General features: G+C 34.1%; 4 protein-coding genes across 6 annotated transcripts; 1 reads left to right on the top strand and 3 right to left on the bottom strand.

Moving 5' to 3' along the window:
- Window positions 1-1,377: 1,377 nt before the first annotated feature.
- Window positions 1,378-9,189, bottom strand: LOC120333372 (ornithine decarboxylase-like). 2 transcript variants are annotated; one of them, XM_078119634.1, is made up of 10 exons: window positions 9,007-9,189; window positions 5,927-6,013; window positions 4,548-5,696; window positions 4,328-4,462; window positions 3,861-4,020; window positions 3,434-3,572; window positions 3,122-3,234; window positions 2,636-2,759; window positions 2,257-2,344; window positions 1,378-2,144 (listed from the first exon to the last, which is right to left on the bottom strand). In XM_078119634.1, exons 3-10 carry the CDS (start codon window positions 4,667-4,669, stop codon window positions 2,072-2,074), a joined length of 954 nt encoding a protein of 317 aa, XP_077975760.1. In that variant the 5' UTR covers window positions 4,670-5,696; window positions 5,927-6,013; window positions 9,007-9,189; the 3' UTR covers window positions 1,378-2,071. The 2 variants fall into 2 exon arrangements, with proteins under 2 accessions (XP_077975760.1, XP_077975759.1); XM_078119633.1 differs by having other exon boundaries at window positions 4,548-4,720.
- Window positions 9,190-11,257: 2,068 nt separating this feature from the next.
- LOC120333121 (ornithine decarboxylase-like) lies at window positions 11,258-18,997 on the top strand. 2 transcript variants are annotated; one of them, XM_078119596.1, is made up of 9 exons: window positions 11,258-11,290; window positions 14,568-14,740; window positions 14,814-14,948; window positions 15,282-15,441; window positions 16,053-16,191; window positions 16,629-16,741; window positions 16,870-16,993; window positions 18,054-18,141; window positions 18,258-18,997. In XM_078119596.1, exons 1-9 carry the CDS (start codon window positions 11,273-11,275, stop codon window positions 18,328-18,330), a joined length of 1,023 nt encoding a protein of 340 aa, XP_077975722.1. In that variant the 5' UTR covers window positions 11,258-11,272; the 3' UTR covers window positions 18,331-18,997. The 2 variants fall into 2 exon arrangements, with proteins under 2 accessions (XP_077975722.1, XP_077975723.1); XM_078119597.1 differs by lacking the exon at window positions 16,870-16,993.
- Window positions 18,998-19,682: 685 nt separating this feature from the next.
- LOC120333371 (ornithine decarboxylase-like) lies at window positions 19,683-21,769 on the bottom strand. The gene is made up of 6 exons (XM_039400784.2): window positions 21,650-21,769; window positions 21,227-21,365; window positions 20,914-21,026; window positions 20,428-20,551; window positions 20,091-20,178; window positions 19,683-19,981 (listed from the first exon to the last, which is right to left on the bottom strand). Exons 1-6 carry the CDS (start codon window positions 21,671-21,673, stop codon window positions 19,909-19,911), a joined length of 561 nt encoding a protein of 186 aa, XP_039256718.2. The 5' UTR covers window positions 21,674-21,769; the 3' UTR covers window positions 19,683-19,908.
- A 543-nt stretch (window positions 21,770-22,312) lies between these two features.
- LOC120333374 (ornithine decarboxylase-like) lies at window positions 22,313-24,256 on the bottom strand. The gene is made up of 4 exons (XM_078119415.1): window positions 24,161-24,256; window positions 23,256-23,339; window positions 22,854-23,027; window positions 22,313-22,501 (listed from the first exon to the last, which is right to left on the bottom strand). The coding sequence occupies exons 1-4, from the start codon at window positions 24,170-24,172 to the stop codon at window positions 22,313-22,315; spliced, it is 459 nt and encodes a 152-aa protein (XP_077975541.1). The 5' UTR covers window positions 24,173-24,256.
- Window positions 24,257-24,570: the final 314 nt, after the last annotated feature.

Here is a 24,570-nt window from a genome sequence, read left to right as displayed (position 1 = left end):
AGTTGAGTCACGATGCTTATAGATCGAAAAGTTCATTGAGTATTTTAAAAATTTTACAAATGCATTTATATTGTAATGTAATTAAACGCACCGTACGTTAGCAGCTGGAATGTTTCAGTACTAGGCAGACAATCCCTAACGTCAAATCAAGTTTATTTTTTGGGCACAAATCACGAGAAAATGACAATTACACAGATTTACTGGGGAAGGGTTATCTATAAAATCTCAAGACTATCAAGCAGCGCCATCCAAGGTTCTAATATCTACCTCAAAAAGTGTAGAATTTTAGAGTTTTAAAACTATTGGTATTAGCGGTGAGTATCCGTACGAATAATTCAACTAACACTGCTTACCAGATATAGATAATTCGTAGAAAAGATGCATTACAAAAAAACAATGTATGAAAAATCTTGACATCAGGTAAGGCGAAATTGTAATAACGCAATTCTATATCAGTGCATTATAGAGAAAATCAGCTTTAGAATTTTTTTAAATAGCTTAATTATAAAGAAATCTTCTGTGCTTCGTCATCTAAAAACCGTCATCCAAAACCTGCATAATGAAATTTGATGCAATTGTGTGTATTTTGATGAGTATCATTACTCCATGTCGCTGTCTTCGTAATCAATTATATTTGTCTTGGTAGCCAATTATATTTTAGTTGCTAATACAAACTCTGTGTTCTACCTATCTTTTTCATTTGTCTGGTAAAATTAACCGGTTAACCGTAGCGTGACGTTTGACGTAATAATTTTAGTCCATTACGTAATAATGGTTACAAAGCAATTTGCCTGATCTTATTCCGGTGTCTCTTAAAATTATTCACGAATTGAGATAGTTTCGAGATAGTTAGTTTCGTGATCGCTCTGCTGCAAGAGATATGCAGCGTTTTTCGGACATATGGAAGTATTTTAGTAAAACCCGATTCCGTTACTAAATGTCAACCATGTAAAAATAATTTTAGTGCTTGATGTGCAAATTCTACTTCGAGATATCATATAGAAAAACAGCATTGACTACGCACATTGAATGGACGATTTTTAAATAAAATCGTGAACAATAATATATTTTTACCGAAAACCGATTCTGAATTCATCATTGTCAAATTTTCATAATCAGCAATCTTGGTACTTCAAATATTTTCCACATTCATTGGGTCCTTAGCAATACAGTTGGTTGTATTCTTTTGGATTAAACGTGACAGGAGATAAATTTGCGATGACGTAATCCTTTTAGAAGAAACGTACATTATAGAGATGATTTGTACCTGAAATGTCAGTCAACGGGTAAAATAAATCGGAAGCGTTAACCATCTAAAATCGGTTAACCGATTAACCATTCCAAGCCCTACAAATAGTGCAAATAGTGCAAATGGCAAATCACAAATCACGTCGTTAATGTCACGTTTCGTGCAGGTATTCAGTCACTCAATTTCAATCAGTCAATGTCAAAACAAATAGTTGCATGAAACGTGACATGACAGAATTATTGTTTTCTGACATGAAGGTTGCAACTTAAATAGATATGTAACAATTGTACAATTAGTATTTAATATGGAGAAAAATAAAAATTCAATAACTTATTTAGTATTTTTCGTAATCACTCCTAGTGGTTCATCAGCAAACATACTTCATGATGACCTTTTTCACAAAAATAAGTTATTCTCCAAGCCCAAGAGTAGTAAAAGGGTAGTTTACATTAAACATAAAAGCCTTTTGTTAAAAAAATACGGAAGGGTAAAGCGTTCCATTATAAAGTACAATGACATTGTAATACATAGGTAGATGACATAAAAACAACTCTATTTTCGTATTATTTTCGAGAACAGTCGGGTAAATGTGAAATTCGCATATCTACATAAATATTATATCCAATAGGGAACAAAATGTAAAGTAGGTGTAATTTAATATTTCTAAATTTCTTCTATAATACAAAGCAATAATAATATTAAATGGTGCATTTATCAAAAGTTACTGCAACTTGTTCTAGCTTCCTTATGTGTCATTTTAAATCTATGTGAATAATATGTTTGTAACAATAAATCGAGCGAGTTCCTCGTTACTCCTCTTCTTCATTTATATTCTAAGTTTTTGAAACAAAAACGGGAAGACGTTTTCTTCTTGCACAATTGTTGAAAAAGTACCCTGTACGAAGAATTAAAAAGAATTAGCAAATAAACTATAGCAATGATTACTATACAGACAAATCAAACAAAATATTTCTAAATAATTGTATTAGCTTTATTATAATACTCACAAATCTTCTTTTGAAATGACATCATAAAATGTTTTTGTTTTATACCCATTGAAACTAGAATTGAATGCGAAAGAATATGCTCCCATATCTAAAAAATCAAAACACAAAAATAGTCAGTGACATACGATACCTGATGCATAATAGAATGAACTAATAAACGACACGTTAACAAACTACAAGCAAGCAACCATGGTTGTTGTTAGTTTAAATTATTTATTTTTGATGAATCTTTCCTTGGAGACCGGGAGGTCCACACTATCTCAAGACATTCAGTGGTTAGTTTGAGTATAGACAAGTTACTGGATGCATCGAAATCTGTTTTCCATATACTTTGAAGTATCAATGCTATTATTGTCCCTCTACAGTAAATAAAACTCACTTCTCCAGAATATCCAATCTCCTATATCAAGTTTGGGGAGAAAAACCTTGTCCATCACTTCATCATCAGATGTCAATACCGGACCCCAAACTCTGGACTTGAATGTTGATTTTTGCTTCATTGACTGTACGACATATGATAAATTATTGACATATTTGACTATATCAGTGCAGTACATCCTTAGTATAGGGTTGCTTGATTTTACTAATCATATAAAAACGATTTCGATATCTAGAGAGCACAAAAATAGATGTTTTGGGTAAAGAACGTTTTTTAAATCATTATCCAACCTCGTGAATATAAAAATTTGAAAATTGTTTAGTCTACTATTTGATATTTGGAAATTCTCAAATTTTGCATTAGATTTCATGTAAGTATTGTACATGGTATTCTTCATATCTGATGCTCTGTGACTACGCTTTGCAGTGTATATATTACAGCAGTTTTACATTATCTTACTAAAACTTGAAATTACGTGGTGCCTACCTCAGATATAAAAAAATATCTCATGTCTCTATTCAACGTAAACAGGGAGAAAAAAGATCCAAATTTTCCATCATTCACATAGTAGTCGTATGTACTTTCGGGATTTTTGATTTCTGGTTGAAAAAAAGCACAACATTTTTTGTGTGCAATAAAGCAATACTGTACCATGTAAATATTTAAAATCAACAAAAAATGATCGAAGTTTCAACAATGAATGATAAATATATTGTTTAAATAACAGCGCACAATACTCAAGCCGTTTGTTTCATTTGCGAACGTATCACCTAAGTCAGTTTTAATAACAGAATTCACCTCTTCTTCCTATTACATTCGTCGCCAGTGTAAAAGCAGTGTCAGTCAGAAAAGCTCCTGGTTCAGATATTACTTCCAAGCCGGGATGTTTTGAAATAGGAAATAACTCTTCGAGAATAGTGTTAATCGAAGACATAGTCTTAAAATATGAAAATATCTGTTTAATCACAATGGTTGAGGAATTTAAACCTTACGAATTACGTATTTTAGTGTAGGTACAACTTCTGAACGCATGCGAACGAGACAATAATATAAAGGATTATCTATTTATGGATGTCAAGGTAACGGCCACACCGAAATGACACAATCTGCCCTTTGAAATATTAATGAATAGACTGTAAACAATAGAGATTTGTAAAATAATGCTTTTTAATCGCGAGAATACCTTCCTGCATGAATTGTGATCCGTACTTAAACATTACCATACCTGTCGCAAGTAAGGATCCGTCATTCTAAAACCCCCGCCGATATCAAGCAAACTGAACGATATATTATTCTTCTCTGCAAAATCGAATAACCCTTTTGCATCTAACAAGGCTCGTTTAAACTGATCTGATTTATCTCCTGGTAATGCGCCGACATGGAAACTGTAAAATAGTAAAATACGTAATTTTGTAAACGCTTTTATTGTTAATCTTGATGCGATTCATTTTTCGTTTTTTATTTGTTGTCAAAAGACTTGGATAGATATTCAAAACGTTAGCAATATTACTCCGTATTAAACTTGACATCACCATCATCAACGAATAATCTTGCTGAAATGCCAAAATTAATATAACATAAACAAAGAGATATTCATCTAATTATCATCTATCTTATAGTGCATTTTTGCAAAACTTTTGACCATTCTGTTTTACTAACAGAAATAATCCAATCTCAGTAAAAAATTCGAACCTGATGCCGACGACGTCCATGTGGAATTCTTTTGCCATAAGTATAAGATCCCTAGCTTGTTTGGCCGTAGCTCCATACTTTAAACTGTAAACATTTCTCTTACCATCCTCTTGGACATAAATCCTCAAAACCAATCTAGAGAAAATCTCTCTCTTGTAATACAATACCATACAAGTATACAATACCATACACAGCAAAAAAACACTAATGATATACATACCTTGATGTTGGATGATATTTTTTCAGTTTTTTTAATTCATCTTCGTTGTCGAAAACCGTCGTTTTTACGCCATGTTCCTTTGCTGTCTGCAAATGTGAAATTTGCTTACAAGGATTCGCCATGATTATTTCTTCCGAATCCACTCCAAGTCGTTTTGCTTGTAGAAGTTCATCCTATAGAAACAGCAGAGAGTGGAAAGACTAGTATTGCTTGATAGGGACTCAAGAATACTATTGTGTCGAATGAATTTAAAATCAAAAATTTAGAGAATACATTCTTATACTTCTTTCTTATGCAAACACCATACTGTAATTAATAAACACAGTAGTCAATTTACTGATATACCGGTAACGATTTACAGAATCATTTTTTAACAAGTTTGAAAAATCATATAAAATACATTACTTCGATTGACAAATGCAGTACCGGTATTGTTGACTGACTTCCATCATAGCATATAGTATGATGAATGTTCCTCTAAATGTGTGGTACCGCTTCTTCCACTATTTCTAGTTAGGGTGTATTGTGGGGCGAATGGCTGAAGTAAGTGGGATTCATGCAATGACCTGGGTTGAGATAAATATACTACTATGGTTAGGTTAGAGCAGCGTATTTTATACAATTCAGACAACAAAAGAAAATTAAACTGTTTCACAGGGATTTCTCGAGATTCTGGAATGATGCATTGGGTTTAATCTCCAACAAAAGGTTGAAAACCACTTGGGTAGAGTAAGCGTTTATGTGAGCATCATGCAAGCAGGTTTTTACAGACATCCGCATTATCTGCTGCAAATTTGTAATCTGATAATCTGTAATAACGCTAACCACAGATATAGAATGTAGGCGGAAACACGCGATCTACTACCCATCTCGTATATTCGAGGTAACGTATAAACAAGAAAACAAGATTTGTAGCCCTCACGGTTTTACATCAACGATAATAAAATAAATAAAGTTATATAAAGAAATATTTGCCTGGCTTCCACAATAAAAGCCTGTTCCTAGTTCCACCAACGCATTGATTACTTGATCATAAGGAGCAACTTTTACTGCATAGAATGGTTTTACTCGGGGGAGCAGTTCTACCAGCAGAGCGTACAGCTTTGTCAATTCTCCGAGGTCGAACACGTAAAAGCTGTCATCAATGTTCTGAAAAAGATATCTGGTTTGTCAGAGTATTCAGGACAGTTTTTTTTTCGGAATTTTGTTGGGTACGTTTGTTATCTTTAGTTATTACTGATTTAAGCTGCCTCAGTTCTGTTATTATGTTTACAAGCTGTTTGGGAATATGCCACTTTTTCTCCATAAAAATCTTGGGCATCCAACAATCAAAGTACTGTTTAACGGCGACACAGAAAACCACAAAATTTTTTACAGACCTGTCGTCCGTTCACGTTTTTCGTAAAGTATCTGCAAACATCATCGCAGGTTGAGTCACTGAATCTTTGAATGGTGTGATGTACAATCTTAAAAAAAAATAATTCAGCTGGTCTTATATTTGATGGAAAATCATTCCGGTAATTTTGCTTCATTAGCAGCAGCATCTCAACATACCATGATACACTATAAACTGAAACCGCATTTCCACCCCATCCAATGTCGATGATATAATAATTTTACCATCTTTCTCGTTGTAATATCTCATATACACCATGTTTCGTTAATCACTCAGAGGTGGAGAAAAGGTAAATACAATTATAGGGTGTGTTATCCAATAATTTTCTCACTCCACTCGGTGGAAAATTGCCTATTCTGAGCATTATAAATTGCCAACCAAGCGTTGTTTTTCTTGTTTCCATTGTTGTAGGTGATCGTGAAAATTTATTTCCATCTACAGATAGGAAATCGCCAATTCTCAAACCATCGATTTATTCATCACAGCGACGTTTTCGTGTATACCCACCAAAACTAGGAACATTTATTTTTCACACATGTAAATCCAAATTGATATAAACAAATATCTTACTCATTAGTAATTATGAGATTAATGATTTTTGAAACGGTGGAATTCAGTGTTCAAAAATAAATTGCGCAATTTTGACACCGAAATAAAAAAAAGTCAATTTCTGTGCCTGCGACATCTTGTACAGCAATAATGAGCATCTTTCTGATGAACCAATGAGATATTCTGATTGAATGAAGCGAAAGAAAGCAGTGTAAACACGTGTCATGTTACGTGATATCGAAGTAATTTATGACGAAGTATTTATTCACCATGTGACCCACCGCATTTTATTCGTGACTCGCCAAGGCATGAATGAAATAAAATAAAAATGAGTGATAAAAATTGATAAAACCGGCTTTAAATTTATCTAACAATAAGTAAACTATCATATTGTACCACCGTCATTCATATTCAAATTGTTAACTTCTCGTTCTCGGTCGGTATGGTCATTTTCAAAACCCATAATCTTGGACGTATGTATGCACCGCTGTGTACCGTTATTACTTATCGATCTTAAGATCGGTAAGTATATTGATAGGTACTTGTCTGTATGTATGTCTGTCTGTCTGTGTGTCTGTTAGATGCACGCGATTTCACGAAGGCGTGGTTGAATCTGCTCCAAATTTTGCATGTACATTCATCATATCTCGGACCAGAAGCCTATTGATTTTGGATGAATTATGTCGTATAATTAGCGAGTTATTAATTAATTAGTGATGAAGAGATCTGGATTTTCACAAATCGAGAGATTTTCGAGACGCGCTGAATGTGTGTGTGCGTATCAGATGAGCAAGTTTTCACGCTAGTGAGTCAGAGCGAAGGATACACACCGCTAGATCGTATCTCGTGATTAATCTTTGAGCCTTGTCCATATCTCTCTTGTAACTTTGACGTCGTCGCGATGCGCAAGTTTCCTTCGAGAAATTTTCCACACTATTGAGTCAGAGCGAAGGATACACGCCGCGAGATCGTATCTCGTTACTTATAATTACTCCTTAAAGTTTAAGCAATGTCCATATCCCTAAATCAGGTTCGGGGTTGCAGAATTCCCCACCAAAATATCGCTAGGCTGTGTTTGAATAGCCGTCGCAACCTGGGTTAGCGCCGTTGTATTTGACACAAACTATAGGATTGGTAAATACAGAAATAGGCTATTGGCTGGAAACTAATCGAAACAATCCAGTTCGGATTTGCAGAATTCTCCATAAAAGTATTTCCTCGAGTAGTATTTCGACGACATGGGGAGTTGGCTATTGTTTCCTACATTTCTGATATTGGCTGAAAACTAATCAAAACAATCCAGTTCGGGTTTGCAGAATTTTTCGAATCGAAACCGCAGTTTCTGTTTTGGGGGATCACCTAACTTTCGATCGATAAGTCTTCGGTCTCTGACCGATATTCTCGTTCAGCTATTGGCTCTGACATAGTTATGACATAACAATGCATTTGATCTGGTCATTTCTTTCAACGTCTCGTCTCCTTCGGAAGTGATCTGCAGACTGTTTAGTTAGGGGTTATACGTGAACTAGATGCTACTTGGCATTTTATTAGTTTCTCACATACAATGCCGTTAAGAAAACAAAAACTTTGAAACTTGAATTGAAAATCTAGAAATTACAATGCGGCAGTGTGAAAGTGCCTTAATGTGGTTGAAAGCTGATGGAAAAAGATCACTTTTAGAGTGGAATTCTCTTCAAACTCTTTGAAACGGTAAAATAATTTACCGCATCATCCTAAACGTTTTTTGTAATTCATACGCGTGTTTTCGTACTCTAATTTCATAAAATCAAGTTCCATAAAAAGTCCCTGATAGAAGTGCTGCATAAGTAGGCTAAAGCCCAAAACTACACAACACCATCAGAAGATTTTAAGATTTGTTTCAGTTTCTTATAGGTACAAACATTAATTAGATATCTGTTAACAGTGGCGTATATACGTAGAATGGCGCCCATGGCAAAGTCTAAAAATGCGCCCCCATGATAGTTGTTTGAAAATTTATAATGACTCTTATTGAATTGAGGTACTTGTACGTTATTATTTGAGTAAAAATACGAGATTCAATTATTCCCAATCTAGAATTATTTCATTGAAACCTTTCATGATTAATACTTTTTTGCAGTCTTTGCGCCCCTGCTCAAACGGCGCCCATGGCACGAGCCATGGCTGCCACACCCTGGATACGCCACTGTCTGTGACCCACCCTCTTCTGGTGAACTTTCCGGCCCAATCCCAAATTTAGGCTACTAGGTTACATACAATACCGGTACTGCGTTTGCCAAGTCGTGTATTTCATTTGATTTGTCAACGGAATTCTGCAAATCGTTACCGCCTTACCGGTATATTAATAAATTGGCCAGTGTGCTTATTCATTACAGTATGGTGTTTGCTCAAGAAATATTTATATACTGTATTCTCTAACATTTTGATTCTAGCATTAGAAAATAACTCATATGTAGACAAAGAATTAGTCAACTGAAATTCCCGTCATTAGTACTGTTGCATAGCATAACCCACCTTAGAATCCATTGTCATCACTCTGACTGCTTTAAATATTTATCGATGTGGATATTTCGATAGCTCTAGTTTTTTGATTACTAACGCTAAACTATAATCCTACCGAAGACGAAATAACCATTGAGTCATGGTGTAGGAGGGTGGTTGCTGCCATCAAAAAGTGCCGTCGCAGAAGTTTTTTTGATTACTAACGCTAAACTACAATCCTTCTGAGACAAAATAATCACTGAGTTCCCTCATTTATACTTCAATTTTGTAAACATAACTAAAAACTGTCAATGTCAAAAATGTCAATGTTTTCACGCAATCGTGGTGAAAAGTGGATGAATGGCGACATAAATCAGATCATTACCTGGCATTCGTTTTATTAGTGCGATGACTGATCACACACCACATCGTTAACGTCACGTTACGTGCAAGTATTTGTCTTGTCCATCAGTCAATGTCAAGACAAATAGCCTACTCGCATGAAACGTGACATGACTAAATTGTCTGCTGACTTATAGCTGCAAATTTAAATAGATATGTAACAATTATATATACATGTGTTATTTCATATAAAGAAAAATTCAAGAGCTCATTAAGTATTTTTGTAGCCACTTCGAGTTGTTCATCAATAAACATACTCCATGACGACCTTTTTCGCAAAAATAAGTTATGCTCCAAGCCTTTGGGTAGTAAAGTGATTAGACTGCATTAAACATAAAATCCATAAGGTAAAAAAATCTGGAAGGGTATTGCGTCTCAGTTCGAAAGGTACAAGAACATATTACTAGATTTGCAAATATAATCAAAACATCTATATTGTCGTAATATTTTCGAGAACAATCGATCGTACGTGAAGCGCAAATATCTACATGAATTTTACATTTTTTAACCTAGCCTTAGATTTTTTTGGAATGATTACCGAGTTCGATTTTGTAGACTTCGATTAAGTTCTATCCCGTTGTAATATTTTCTAGCTTCGATGGTTGCAAAAAGGACCTGCTTTTTCAACTTTTTATCGTGCGTATACGGCGATCGATCATGTATATATGTATAGCCAATAAAATACACCAATATAGCCAATACAATATTATTATTTTTAAGTTGTTGTGTGAAGGCAGATGGGAGCAGTCCAATCTTAAACTCGAACGTCATTGCACCCGCTTTCCTAGATTACCTGATCTTCAATCCCAACAACAAATATATACACACCACCATCACACAATTGGTATATTATTGCCAACTTGATCGACACAATTCTACAGTATCTTATAGGAATATATACCCCCCCCCCCCCCCCTCCCCCGATTTTTCAATACAAATCGTGACGTGCTTATATATAATAAATTCTCCTCATGTTCATATACTATCGAGCACGGCAGGAGATCTAATCTTGATTGTCCGATCAAAACTATCGCATGCGACGAGAATGATGCGCAACAACTATAGTTAGAAAATGGATTGTTATGATTAACTTGTTTTGTCCTAATTCAAAGAATCTGAGTTAAACTCGATTTACAACTAATAATAATACTTTTGCTCAAATACCCAAAATTCAAGCGGGTGCAATGACGATCGAGTTAAAGACTGGACTGCTCCCATCGGCCTTTACACAACAACGTAAAAATAATAATATTGTATTGGCTATATTGGTGTATTTTATTGGCTATACATATATACATGATCGATCGCCGTATACGCACGATAAAAAGTTGAAAAAGCAGGTTCTCTTTGCAACCATCGAAGCTAGAAAATATTACAACGGAATAGAACTTGATCGAAGTCTACAAAATCAAAGTGGCTACAAAAAATACTTAATGAGCTCTTGAATTTTTCTTTAAATGAAATAACACATGTATATGTAATTGTTACATATCTATTTAAGTTCGCAGCTATAAGTCAGCAGACAATTTAGTCGTGTCATGTTTCATGCGAGTAGGTATTTGTCTTGACATTGACTGATAGACATGACAAATACTTGCACGTAACGTGACGTGTGATCAGTCATCGCACTAAAAAAACGAATTCCAAGTAATGACTGGACTTGATATTTAAGTCGCCATCCAATCACTTTTCACCACGATTGCGTGAAACCATTGACTTATTAATGCTAATTCGGCATTTTATTCAACAGTTTTTAGTTGTGTTTACAAAATTTAAGGAAAATTGAGGGAACTCAGTGGTTATTTTGTCTTAGAAAGATTGTAGTTTAGCGTTAGTAATCGAAAAACTAGAGCTTTCGAAATATTCACATCGATAAATATTTAAAGCAGTCAGAGTGATGGCAATGGATTCTAAGGTGGGTTATGCTATGCAACAGTACTAATGACGGGAATTTCAGTTGACTAATTCTTTGTCTACATATGAGTTATTTTCTAATGCTAGAATCAAAAATTTAGAGAATACAGTATATAAATCTTTCTTGTGCAAACACCATACTGTTGATAAAATAGGAAAATGGCCAATTTATTAATATACCTGTGACGATTTGCAGAATTCTTTTGACAAGTTGGCAAATCAGATGAAATACACGACTTTGATTGACAAACGCAGTACCGGTATTGTATGTAACCTAGTAGCTTAAATTTGGGATTGGGCCGGAAAGATCTATATTCTATAAGATGGATTTGTCCGCAACGCAGATCCAGAGTCACAAATGCAATAAGAGTTCACATTAATACTGTGATCTGGCTTATGTTACCCTAAGCCAGATATGGCGAACCTTTTTCAATGAATGGGTCAAAAATTACAAAGAAACGTTTAGGTAAATTATTTTACAGTTCCAAATAGTTTGGAGGAAATTCCACTCTGAAAGTGATATTTTTCCATCAGCTTTCAACCACATTAAGGCACTTTCACACTGCCCCATTGTAATTTATAGATTTTTAATTCAAGTCTCAAAGTTTTTGTTTTCTTAATGGCATTGTATGTGAGAAACTAATAAAATGCAAAGTAGCATCTAGTTCACGTATAACCCCTAAAAACAGTCCGCAGACGCACTTCCGAAAGGGACGAGACGTTGCGAGAAATGACCAGATCAGTTGCATTGTCTCATAAACTATGTCAGAGCCAATAGCTGAATAACGGTACACAGCGGTGCATACATACGTCCAAGATTATGGGTTTTGAAAATTACCATACCGGCCGAGAACGATAAATTAACAATTTGAATATGAATGACGGTACAATATAATAGTTTAGTCATTGTTAGAAAATTTTAAAGCCGGTTTTATTAATTTTTATCACTAATATGTTAGCATTTTATTTTATTCGTGCCTTGACAGGTCACGAATAAAATGCGGTGGGTCACTTGGTGACCCGCGGGCCAGTGCTTCGCCATCCCTGCCTAATCGATGTCTAACGTGTCAGCCAGTTGCGTTCAGCGCTAACTCTACGATTCTACGTCATAAATTACTTTGATATCACGTGACATGACACGTGTCTACACTGATTTCTTCTCGCTTCATTCAATCAGAATATCTCATTGGTTCATCAGAAAGATGCTTATTGTTGCTGTACAAGATGTCGCAGGCACAGAAATTGACTTCATTTTTATTTCGGTGTCAAAATTGCGCAATTTATTTTTGAACACTGAATTTCACCGTTTCAAAAATCATTAATCTCATAATTACTAATGGGTAAGATATTTGTTTATATCAATTTTGGATTCACATGTGTGAAAAATTAATGTTCCTAGTTTTTGGTGGGTATATACCAAAAGGACGCTGTGATGAATAAATCGATATGTTGAGAATTGGCGATTTCATGTCTGTAGATGGAAATAAACAAGAAAAACAACGCTTGGTTGGGAATTTATGATGCTCAGAATAGGCAATTTTCCACCGAGTAGAGTGAGAAAATTATTGGATAACACACCTTATGATTGTTTTTACCTTTTCTCCACCTTTGAGTGATTATCGAAACATGGTGTATATAAAATATTACAACGAGAAAGATGGTGAAATTATTATATCATCGACATTGGATGGGGTGGAAATGCGGTTTCAGTTTATGTTATGTTGAGGTGCTGCTGCTAATGAAGCAAAATTACCGGAATGATTTTTTATCAAATATAAGACCAGCTGAATTAATTTTTTTTAAGATTGTACATCACACCATTCAAAAATTCAGTGACTCAACCTGCGATGATGTTTGCAGATACTTTACGAAAAACGTGAACGGACGACAGGTCTGTAAAAAATTTTGTGGTTTTCTGTGTCGCCGTTAAACAGTGCTTTGCTTGTTGGATGCCCAAGATTTTTATGAAGAAAAATTGGCATAATCCCAAACAGCTTGCAAACATAATAACAAAAGTGAAGCAGCTTAAATCAGTAATATCTAAAGATAACAAACGTACCCAACAAAATTCCAAAAAAAAAACTATTTTGAATACTCGGACAAACCAGATATCTTTTTCAGAACATTGATGACAGCTTTTACGTGTTCGACCTCGGAGAATTGACAAGGTTGTACGCTCTGTTGGTAGAACTGCTCCCCCGAGTAAAACCATTCTATGCAGTAAAAGTTGCTCCTTATGATCAAGTAATCAATGCGTTGATGGAACTAGGAACAGGCTTTTATTGTGGAAGCCAGGCAAATATTTCTTTATATAACTTTATTTATTTCATTATCGTTGATGTAAAACCGTGAAGGCTACACATCTTGTTTTCTTGTTTATACGTTACCTCGAATATACGAGATGGGTAGTAAATCGCGTGTTTCCGCTTACATTTTATATCTGTGGTATGCGAATGATTGGCGTCGTATCAGATTGCAAATTTGCAGCAGATAATGCGGATGTCTTTAAAAACCTGCTAGCATGATGCTCACATAAACGCTTACTCTACCCAAGTGGTTTTCAACCTTTTGTTGGAGCTTAAAAACCCAAGGCATCATTCCAGATTCTCGAGGAATCCCTGTGATACAGTTTAATATTTTGTTGTTGTCTGAATTGTATAAAATATATAAATGAACACCCACTACTTTCAAGACAAATTGTAGCAAGTTAAATAATAGTGACAAATCCAAGTTGTATTCTTTTATATTTAAACAATATATACATATATTTATAAATGTATTCTCGGAGATTCGAATGGACACTTTCACAACATTAAGGTGCCAGGAATTCCAGTTGGAAGCCGCTGCTCTAACCTAACCATAGTAGTATATTTATCCCAACCCATGAACCCCACTTACTTCAGCCATTCGCCCTACAATACACCCTAACTAGAAATAGTGGAAGAAGCTGTACCACACATTCAGACAAACATTCATTATACTATGATATGATGGAAGTCAGTCAACTATACCGGTACTGCAATTGTCAATAAAAGTCATTTATTCTGTATTTCATCTGGTTTGCCAAACTTGTTAAAAAATGATTCTGTAAATCGTTACCGGTATATCAAGTAAATTGGCTACTGTGTTTATTTATTACAGTATGGTGTTTGCACAAGAAAGAAGTATAAAACTGTATTCTCTAAATTTTTTATTTTAATTTTATTCGACACAATAGTATTTATTATTGGGTCCGTATCAAGCAATACTAGTCTTTTCACTCTCTTCTGTTTTCACAGGTTGAACTTCTTCAAGCGAAACAACTTGGAGTGGATTCGGAAGAAATATTCATGGCGAATCCTTGTAAGCAAATTTCACATTTGCAGACAGCAAAGGAACATGGAGTAAAAATGATGGTTTTCGACAACGAAGATGAATTGAAAAAACTGAAAAAATATCATCCAACATCACGGTATGTACAGCATTAGTGTTTGTTTTCTGCATATGTTATTGTATACCTATTACAAGTCTGAGATTTTCTTTAGATTGGTTCTCAGAATTCACGTTCAAGAGGATGGCAAGATAAATTATTTTAGTTTAAAATATGGAGCTACGACCAAAAAAGCAAGGGATCTTATACTAATGGCAAAAGAATTCCACATGGACGTCGTCGGCATCAGGTTCGTATTTTCACTCAGATTAGATTATTTCTAAATCCGAATGGTCGTTAGTTTTGCAAAAATTGCACTTATAAGATATGTGATAATTCAATGACTACCTCGTTGATTATGTTACAATAATGTTAGTATTTTAGCAGTTTAATCATTGATTATGATAATGGCATCACATTGATATTAATTAAAATCACGGGTTTGAAACGGAGTGATACTGCCGACGTTTCGAATATATACCATGCACAATTCCTTATGAAAACAAATAAAATACGAATGATGAATCTCATCTGGATAACTAATATAAACGTTTACAGAATTATGTGTTTTACTTGTTTACAGTTTCCATGTCGGCGCATTACTGGGAGATAAATCAGATCAGTATAAACGAGCGTTGTTAGACGCAAAAGAGTTATTCGATTTTGCTGAGAAGAATAATATATCGTTCAGTTTGCTTGATATCGGAGGGGGTTTTAGAGTGACGGATCCTTTCTTACAACAGGTATGGTAATGGTTAGGTACGAATCACGATTTATGTAGGAATGTATACTCACGATAGAAAAGCATTATTTAAAATTTGTCCACTGTTTACAGTATATTCATTTCTATTTCAAAGAACAAATTGTGACATTTTGATGTGGCCGTTTTCCTCGACATTCGTGAATGGATAAGCCTTTATTACTTATCGATCTTAAGATCGGTGAGAATGTTGATAGGTATTTGTATGTCTGTGTGTTAGATGCACGCAATATCTCACGAAAGCGAGGTTGAATCTGCTCCAAATTTTGCATGTGCATTCATCATAGCTCGGATCAGAAGCCTATTGATTTTGGATGGATTATGTCTTATAATTAGCGAGTTATTAATTAATTAGCGATGGGACACACGGTGTCACTATGGAGTAAGACCACTGTTTTGGGGATCCCCTAACCTTCGATCGATAAGTCTAGTTTATTCTATATATTCTGGTTTAACTTTCTTACTCGCATGCGTTTATAAGTTGTTTCCCTGTTCCCTGACTACGTTGATCTGAATTGCATCTATCGCGGACGTACTGTCGGAACAAACTATACGATTTGATCTATGCGACCAAACAGATATTTTCTTGTTAAGACTACGTCTTCGATCAACATTATTCTCGAAGAGCTGTTTCCAGTTTTAAAACATCCCGATTTGGAGATAATATCTGAACCAGGAGCTTTTCTTACTGACACTGCTTTCACACTGGCAACGAATGTAATAGGGAGAAGAGGTGAATGCCGTTTCTAAAATTGATTTAGGTTATGCGTTCGTAAGTGAAACCTACTGCGCGAGACGTAACAATTTATCTACTCATATATGGATATAGACATCTATTTATACTAAATACGGAGTTAACAGTTTTGATTTAAGTTTTGGGGCCTGAACACATATTGAATATATGATGCCAAATTTACTTTCAACTTCAATTTTTATCAAGATACAAATGAATACTTGTATTACGTTGTGGAATTTAGATCCTGTGAAAGAATTGAAATAGCCCAAAATGAAAACTCGTTTAATGAAAATTTAAACGAGTATTGTGCGTTGGTATTAGAAACAACATATTTGTCATTTATTGGTAAAACTTTTATCATTTTTTTGATAATTTCAAATGTATGCTTGGTATTGATTTATTGCACACAGAAAATTTTTTTTTTATTTAACCAGAAATTGAAGATTTCGAAAGTACTTACCACTATTATGTGAATGATGGAAAATTTGGATCTTTTTTCATTCAGTTCATGTTGAATAGAGACATGGGATATTTTTTCATATCTGAGGTAGGCACCATGTATTTTCAAGTTTTGATAGGATAAATCAACACAGCTGTAATATATACACTGCTATATTCACGATGTACTGTACTGATATAGTCGAATATATCATTAATTTATTATATGTCGTACAGTCAATGAAGCAAAAATCAACATTCAAGTCCAAAGTTTGGGGTCCAGTATTGACATCCTTGGATGAAGTGATAGACAATGTTTTTCTTCCCCAACTTGACATAGGAGATTGGATATTCTGGAGAAGTGAGTTTGTTGTATTTACTCTGAAGGGACATTTTTAGAATTGATACTTTAAAGCAGGAGTGAACTACGGCTTCTCATCCGGTTTACTAATCCATGTCGGGTATGGGATTTATTCAATGACTCGGATGTATTTGCTGCAAATCAGTTCCGCATTTAGCCGTTTTTTATATTCAGTTTTTGTTTCTGCATTCAATGAGAATGTCATTTGCAGTTGACTTGCTTTCATTTATGTTTACGATGTATGGGATTAAACCATTATTGTTTTTACAATCCTGGAAATACAAGTAATCGCGTTTCTAATAATCATGCCTACGCTGTTAATTAACTAAACATAATTAAACTTGTTACTGGAAATGCAACAGATCTAAGACCTTTACTGACAACATGCGTGAATGGGGATTGATCAGTTGCCAGATTCCTCCAACCGAGAATAGTCACAAACCTTACTTAAATTCATTATTGCTGGTTTTCAATTTATTGTATGTATAAGAAAAAAAGTTCAACACAATTAAAATACTAAACCTTTCTTGATAGGGCTAATACAAGGTAGAAATAAATCTAAATTTTGCAGATAAGTTACATTAACGATGTAAATTTGACACTTGGTAAACGTATTAATAAAGTAGTGTCGAAAACAAGAAGGGAATCAAACTATAATTGTACTGAATATTCAGTACAACTATGATTGAATATGGCATTTTCTATATTTGAATTATCGCCTTATCGACGCCACCGTTGTCGAATTTTACTAATGCCGGTATTGCTTCTTTGCACAGTTACAAAACTAGCCAAGTCAGTATTTTAAGGATTAAACGAATAGCTCACACAGCTACTAGGTTTCACTCACGAAGCCTTGGAGCTCCGTATGAGGCAATTTTTGAACCTTATTGAACTTTTTGAAGTATATAGGCAACGGGTCAAGAATAAATAATTAAAACTAACAACAACCATGGTTTCTTGTTTGTAGTTTTGTAACGTGTCGTTTATTAGATCACTTTTTTATGCAAAAATATCGGATAGTGTATCTGCCAATGATTATATTTGCGTTTTCATTTTTTAGATATGGGAGCATATTCTTTTGCATTCAATTCTAGTTTCAATGGATATAGAACAAAAACATTTTATGATGTCATTTCAAAAGAAGATTTGTGAGTATTATAGTGAATCCAATACAATTATTTATAAATCTTTCATTTAATTTATCTGTTTAGTAATCATTTCTAGCAATATTTTATTTGCTAATCATTTTAGATTTTTTGGACAGGTTACTTTTTCAGCAATTGCGCAAGAAGAAAACGTCTTCCCGTTTTTGTTTCAAAAACTTGGAATATAAATGAAGAAGGAGAGTAACGAGGAACTCGCTCGATTTATAGTTACAAATATATGATCCACATAGATTTAAAGTGACATATAAGGAAGCTAAAACAAGTTGCAGTAACTTTTGATAAATGCACCATTTTTTATTTGCAACTGCTTTTTATTATAGAAAAGTTTTAAAAATAATAAATTACACCTTTAGTGATTTATTGGCTATAGTAATTATGTAGATATGTGCGTTTCACATTTCCTCGACTGCTCTCGAAAAAATACGGAAATACAGTTGTTTTGATTTCATCTGCAAATTCTCATCATTTACTTTGTTCATTCAGGCAAAAGGAAAAATAAATGTTTGCTCGTTAAGTTAAGTTGTGTCATTGAAAAGTTCATTCCTTATTCAATGGCACCGCAAAATTTATCAAATTAAAACGAATGTTTGTGTCCGTCGCATAAGCACATTATATAAAAAAAAAGTATCCGCAAAGTATACCTGAAAAGAAGATTTGAAACGGAAGCACAGTAGGAGAGTCTGAAAAAAATTCAACACCGTAAAAATACTTCATATAAAACAATAATATATAACTAGGATATTTTATGCCTGAAACTATATTCAATTTATTTATATATAAGCAGTCCTTGTGTGGAAGTGCTTCAAGTAGGTACTTCACACACACAACTTTTGTAAAATCAAGAATTCGAGTCGACTTTTTATCCTCAGTTTTATATTTTTGTTTTTAAAAGTTCATTGCAATCCATGTCCATAACGGTTTTACGATATTATGCGTCTTTATCCGAGTTCATTGTTCGTTTTCTTTCTGCTTTGTCAATTTCGTCCCATGGTTTCGTTTGTGAGATAGTTTTTTCTGCTGTGGTAAGTTTTTTTGGCTCGGAAAACGATGCTTGATTTGTCCCTTTATACTCTTGTTATCCGACTCCAATAGAAGGTTGCTATCTTTTGTTCAGGGCACCAATATAGCAAATTTAATAGTATATATGTTTTGGCGTTGTTGTACGAAGGCAGATGGGAACGGTACAGTCTTTAACTCAATCTTTATTGCACCCACTTTCTGAGATTACCTGATCTTCACTCCCAACAACAAATACAAAGACTTCACCAGCACACAATTGATGTATTATTGCCAACTTGATCGACATAATTCTTCAGTATCTTTAGGATACTCGTATATACTGTTACTTTCTGTCCTGTCTCCACCCCCGTCTTTTTATTACGAACCGTGATTTGCTTATATATAATAGATTGAGTCCTTAAGTTAATATATTATCAAACACGGTAGGAGATCTAATCTTGATTGTCCGATCAAATCAATATGTGTTGTCCCCGAGCTATGGCCAACGACGAGAATGCTGCGCAACAACTAACTGCTAGAAAATGGATTGTCAGGATCAACTTGTTTTGTCCTAATTCGAAGAATCTGAGTTGATCCAGATTTACAACTAAAGCTTTGTTTTACAGTCAATAATGATAATTAAAATGTTCTAACTGAGCGTTGACGTGTTATAGCTTTTTTATATCACACGAAATCTATGAGAATCATATATTTGTAACAATAAATCGATGGAGTTCCTCGTCACTCTTATTATTTATATTCTAAATTTGTGAAACAAAAACAGCTAGTTGTTTTCTTCTTGCGCAATTGCTGAAAAAGTAACCTGTACAAAAAATGAAAGATGATTAACAAATAAATTATAGCTAGCAATGATTACTATACAAATAAATTAAATAAGAGATTTCTGTTATTGGCTTCACTATAATACTTACAAATCTTCTTTTGAAATGACATCATAAAATGTTTTTGTTCTATATCCATTAAAACTAGAATTGAGTGCAAAAGAATATGCTCCCATATCTAAACATGAGAACACAAAGATATTCAGTGACAGATAATAAACGACACGTTAACAATCAACCATGGTTGTTGTTATTTTAAATTATTTTATTTTTAATAAATCTTTCCTCGGAGACCGGAAGGTTTGCACTATCTCAAGATGTTCAATGATTTAGGTATGCAAAAATGACCGAATGAATCGAAACACATTCCGATATACTTTAAAGTATCAATGCTAAAGTCCCTTTAGAGTAAATACAACAAACTAACTTCTCCAGAATATCCAATCTCCTATATCAAGTTTGGGGAGAAAAACCTTGTCCATCACTTCATCATGGGATGTCAATACCGGACCCCAAACTCTGGACTTGAATGTTGATTTTTGCTCCATTGACTATACGACATATGATAAATTAATGACATATTTGACTATATCAGTACAGTACATCCTTAGTATGTGGTTGCTTGATTTTACTAATCATATAAAAACAATTTCGACATCTAGAGAGCACAAAAATATATGTTTTGGGTAAATACCGTTTTTTAAATCATTATCTAACCTCGTGAATATAAAAATTTGAAAATTGTTTAGTCTGTTATTTGATATTTGAAACTTCTTAAATTTTGCATTAGATTTCATGTAAGTATTGTACATGTTATTCTTCATATTTGACGCTCTGTGACTACGCTTTGCAGTGTATATATTACAGCAGTTTTACATTATCTTACTAAAACTTGAAATTACGTGGTGCCTACCTCAGATATAAAAAAATATCTCATGTCTCTATTCAACGTAAACAGGGAGAAAAAAGATCCAAATTTTCCATCATTTACATGGTAGTCGTATGTACTTTCGGGATTTTTAATTTCTGGTTGAAAAAAAAACACAATATTTTTTGTGTGCAATAAAGCAATACTGTACGATGAAAATATTTGAAATCAACAGAAATGATCAAAGTTTTAACAATGAATGATAAATATATTATTTCTAATAACAGCGCAAAATACTCAAGCCGTTGGTTTCATTTGAGAACGTATCACCTAAGTCAATTTTAATAACAGTATTCACCTCTTCTTCCTATAACATTCGTCGCCAGTGTGAAAGCAGTGTCAGTAAGAAAAGCTCCTGGTTCAGATATCACTTCCAAGTCGGGATGTTTTGAAACTGGAAACAGCTCTTCGAGAATAATGTTAATCGAAGACATAGTCTTAAAATATGAAAATATCTGTTTAATCACAATGGTTGACAAATTTAAACCTTACGAATCACGAATTTAGTAGGTGCAACTTCTGAACGCATGTGAACGAGACAATATATAAAGGATTATATATTTATGGATGTCAAGATAACGGCCACATCGAAATGACACAATCTGTTCGTTAAAATAGAAAGGAATGAACTGTAAACAAGGGAGATTTGCAAAATAATACTTTTTCATCGCGAGTATACATTCCTACATGAATCGTGATCCGTACTTAACCATTACCATACCTGTCGCAAGTAAGGATCCGTCATTCTAAAACCCCCGCCGATATTAAGCAAACTGAACGATATATTATTATTCTCTGCAAAATCGAATAACCCTTTTGCATCTGACAAAGCTTGTTTATACTGATCTGATTTATTTCCTGGTAATGCGCCGACATGGAAACTGTAAAATGGGGAATAAAAAGTAATTTTGTAAACGCTTTTATTGTATATTCTGATGCGATTCATTTTTCCCTTTTTTCATTTGTTGTCAAAAGACTTGAATAGATATTCAAAACGTTGGCAATATTACTCCGTATTAAACTTGACATTACCATCAGCAACGAATAAGCTGCTGAAATGCCAAAATAAATATAAACATAAACACGAGATATTCATCTAATTATCATCTATCTTATAGTGCATTTTTTGCAAAACTTAGGACCATTCTGCTCTATTAACAGAAATAATCCAATCTCAGTAAAAAATTCGAACCTGATGCCGACGATGTCCATGTGGAATTCTTTTGCCATAAGTATAAGATCCCTAGCTTGTTTGGCCGTAGCTCCATACTTTAAACTGTAAACATTTCTCTTACCATCCTCTTGGACATTAATCCTCAAAACCAATCTAAAGAAAATCTCTCACTTGTCATAAGTATACGATACCAAATGCAGAAAACAAACACTAATGCTGTACGCACTTTGATGTTGGATAATATTTTTTCAGTTTTTTCAATTCATCTTCGTTGTCGATAACAATCATCTTTACTCCATGTTCCTTTGCTGTCTGCAAATGTGAAATTTGCTTACAAGGATTCGACATGATTATTTCTTCCGAATCCACTCCAAGTCGTTTTGCTTGGAGAAGTTCTTCCTACAGATAAGCAGAGAATGATGAAATTTATATTGTTTGGTACGCGTACGTATATATGATTGTGCCGAACGAAACAATTTTCCCTGAGATTAATCGAAGTATATATATATATTTCATCAACTACGATAGTGTGTTAACTCAGTATATGAACACACTAAACAATATTGCGCCAAGTTTTTAACCTAATAGGGCACCAATCATTCACATATATATAGATATGAAGAAATTCTGAAATTAACGATTCAGTACTCAGCGTATACGTTTGAGATGAATAAAAAACAATGTTTTATCGTCCGCGTTTATATCCCCAACAATAATGATTTAAAAAGTTTATAAAAAAAAGACAGATTACCTGGCTTGCACAATCAAATCCTGTGCCTAGTTCCATCAACGCACTGATTACTGGATCATAGGGAGAAGCTTTTACCGCATAGAATGGTTTTATTCGAGGAAGCAGTTCCACCAACAGAGCGTACAGCTTTGTCAACTCTCCAAGGTCAAATACGTAAAAGCTATCATCAATGTTCTGAAAAAGGTTATGACTGTCAGAATAGTCAAGAGATATGTAAATTATGTTGAGGATTTTTGATATTGTAAGTCATTTCTGATAAAAGTCACTTTTATACCATGCTTGTAAGCTGTTTGAGGATATGCCTTTTCTGTTACTATTAAAAATGCTTACATGGAACAGTATAGTATAATGTGAGCAAAACTATTCAGTGTTTTTTGAACAAACACAATAATTCCTACAGACCTGTCGTCCGTTTACATTTTTCGTTAAGTATCTGCAAACGCCATCACGTGCTGAGCCACTGTCTTTTTGAAATATGTGAACAATCTTAATAAAAAGAGTATCGATTAATAACCTAACAGGAGTCTTAAATTTGATCCCTGCTCATTTCGCGGTTGTTGCTGGATGCACAACAGCACCTCAACACGACTGATACTTAATATATATTCAAGAAACTAAAAAAAGGGTTTGGCAAACACGGTATACCGGCCTATTCTGTTTCAGGAACCTTGGTAAGATTGCAATCAAGAATTTTAAAAAAAGAGCACGAACGCCTACAATGATAGGTTTATTTTGTAGGCGTACAAATTATATATATATTGTTTTGGTATCTTCGGAAAAACCAGGGTAATGGCTATGGAGTGTGAGAAAATCTTTTCGTTGACTCCGATTATGGGTTGATAAACCGACCTCGTTTTCCAACTCCGGCAAATACTGTACAACAAATATATTTGCATAATATGCTAGTCGGGTCATTAAACTGATTTCGTTTTGAGTTTTTGAAGGAAATTCTGACTAAATCATTAGTTGAATGTCTGAAAGTTCAAAAATACGAATCCGGCCCCTACCCCAGTGAAAATATGCTCCAAACTCCTGCTTCACAACCGTGGTATAAACATACAGCATCATGGGAGAACTTTCAGCAAAAAACGACTATCACCCAGTGAAAAATGTATCACGCACAATAATCCGGAGGATCGATAACAAAGAAATTGAAAATTTCGAAAAATCAACAGTATTTCAGATAGGTCTAATATGTGCAACGCGCAAATATCTTAAAGATATGTTAATCAACATTGATAGTCCATATTCGGCGTTGAAGTCAAACTAGGAACTAAAAAGACATAATAGCACACGGTATCGCCCACCTTTGAATCCATTATCACCTTTTTTTTATTGTTTTCCGATGTGAAGTCTGACAAGTTTTAGGTCAATTCTACAATTGAATCTCTCTCTATTTTTCTGTTATAACAATACGTTTCCAAAATGTCAAATGTATTCGGAAGAATTTTGTAGTTATGTATGACTAATTCACAAGATCCGATGAAATAGTTAATCACCAAAAACGCTCTGAAGACTACAATGTAGGCTTTGCTTCGGTGATGTAATCAGAACCTTAGCCATTTTGACTCATAAATTTACCTCGCAAAATTTGTGGAAAATTCAAACACTGTACTTGCAAATTCCAATGTCGAACGTGAACTGCATCTGTTTTAAAACACAAAACTGGCAGTAGTGTACAGTATATATATATATTCGACCCAGACCATTAGCTATA

Source organism: Styela clava, chromosome 13 (genome assembly GCF_964204865.1).
Source record: "Styela clava chromosome 13, kaStyClav1.hap1.2, whole genome shotgun sequence".
In the NCBI taxonomy this organism is placed as follows: domain Eukaryota; kingdom Metazoa; phylum Chordata; class Ascidiacea; order Stolidobranchia; family Styelidae; genus Styela; species Styela clava.
The sequence above is the reverse complement of the archived record's forward strand: the minus strand, read 5'-3'. Positions and strand labels throughout refer to the sequence as shown.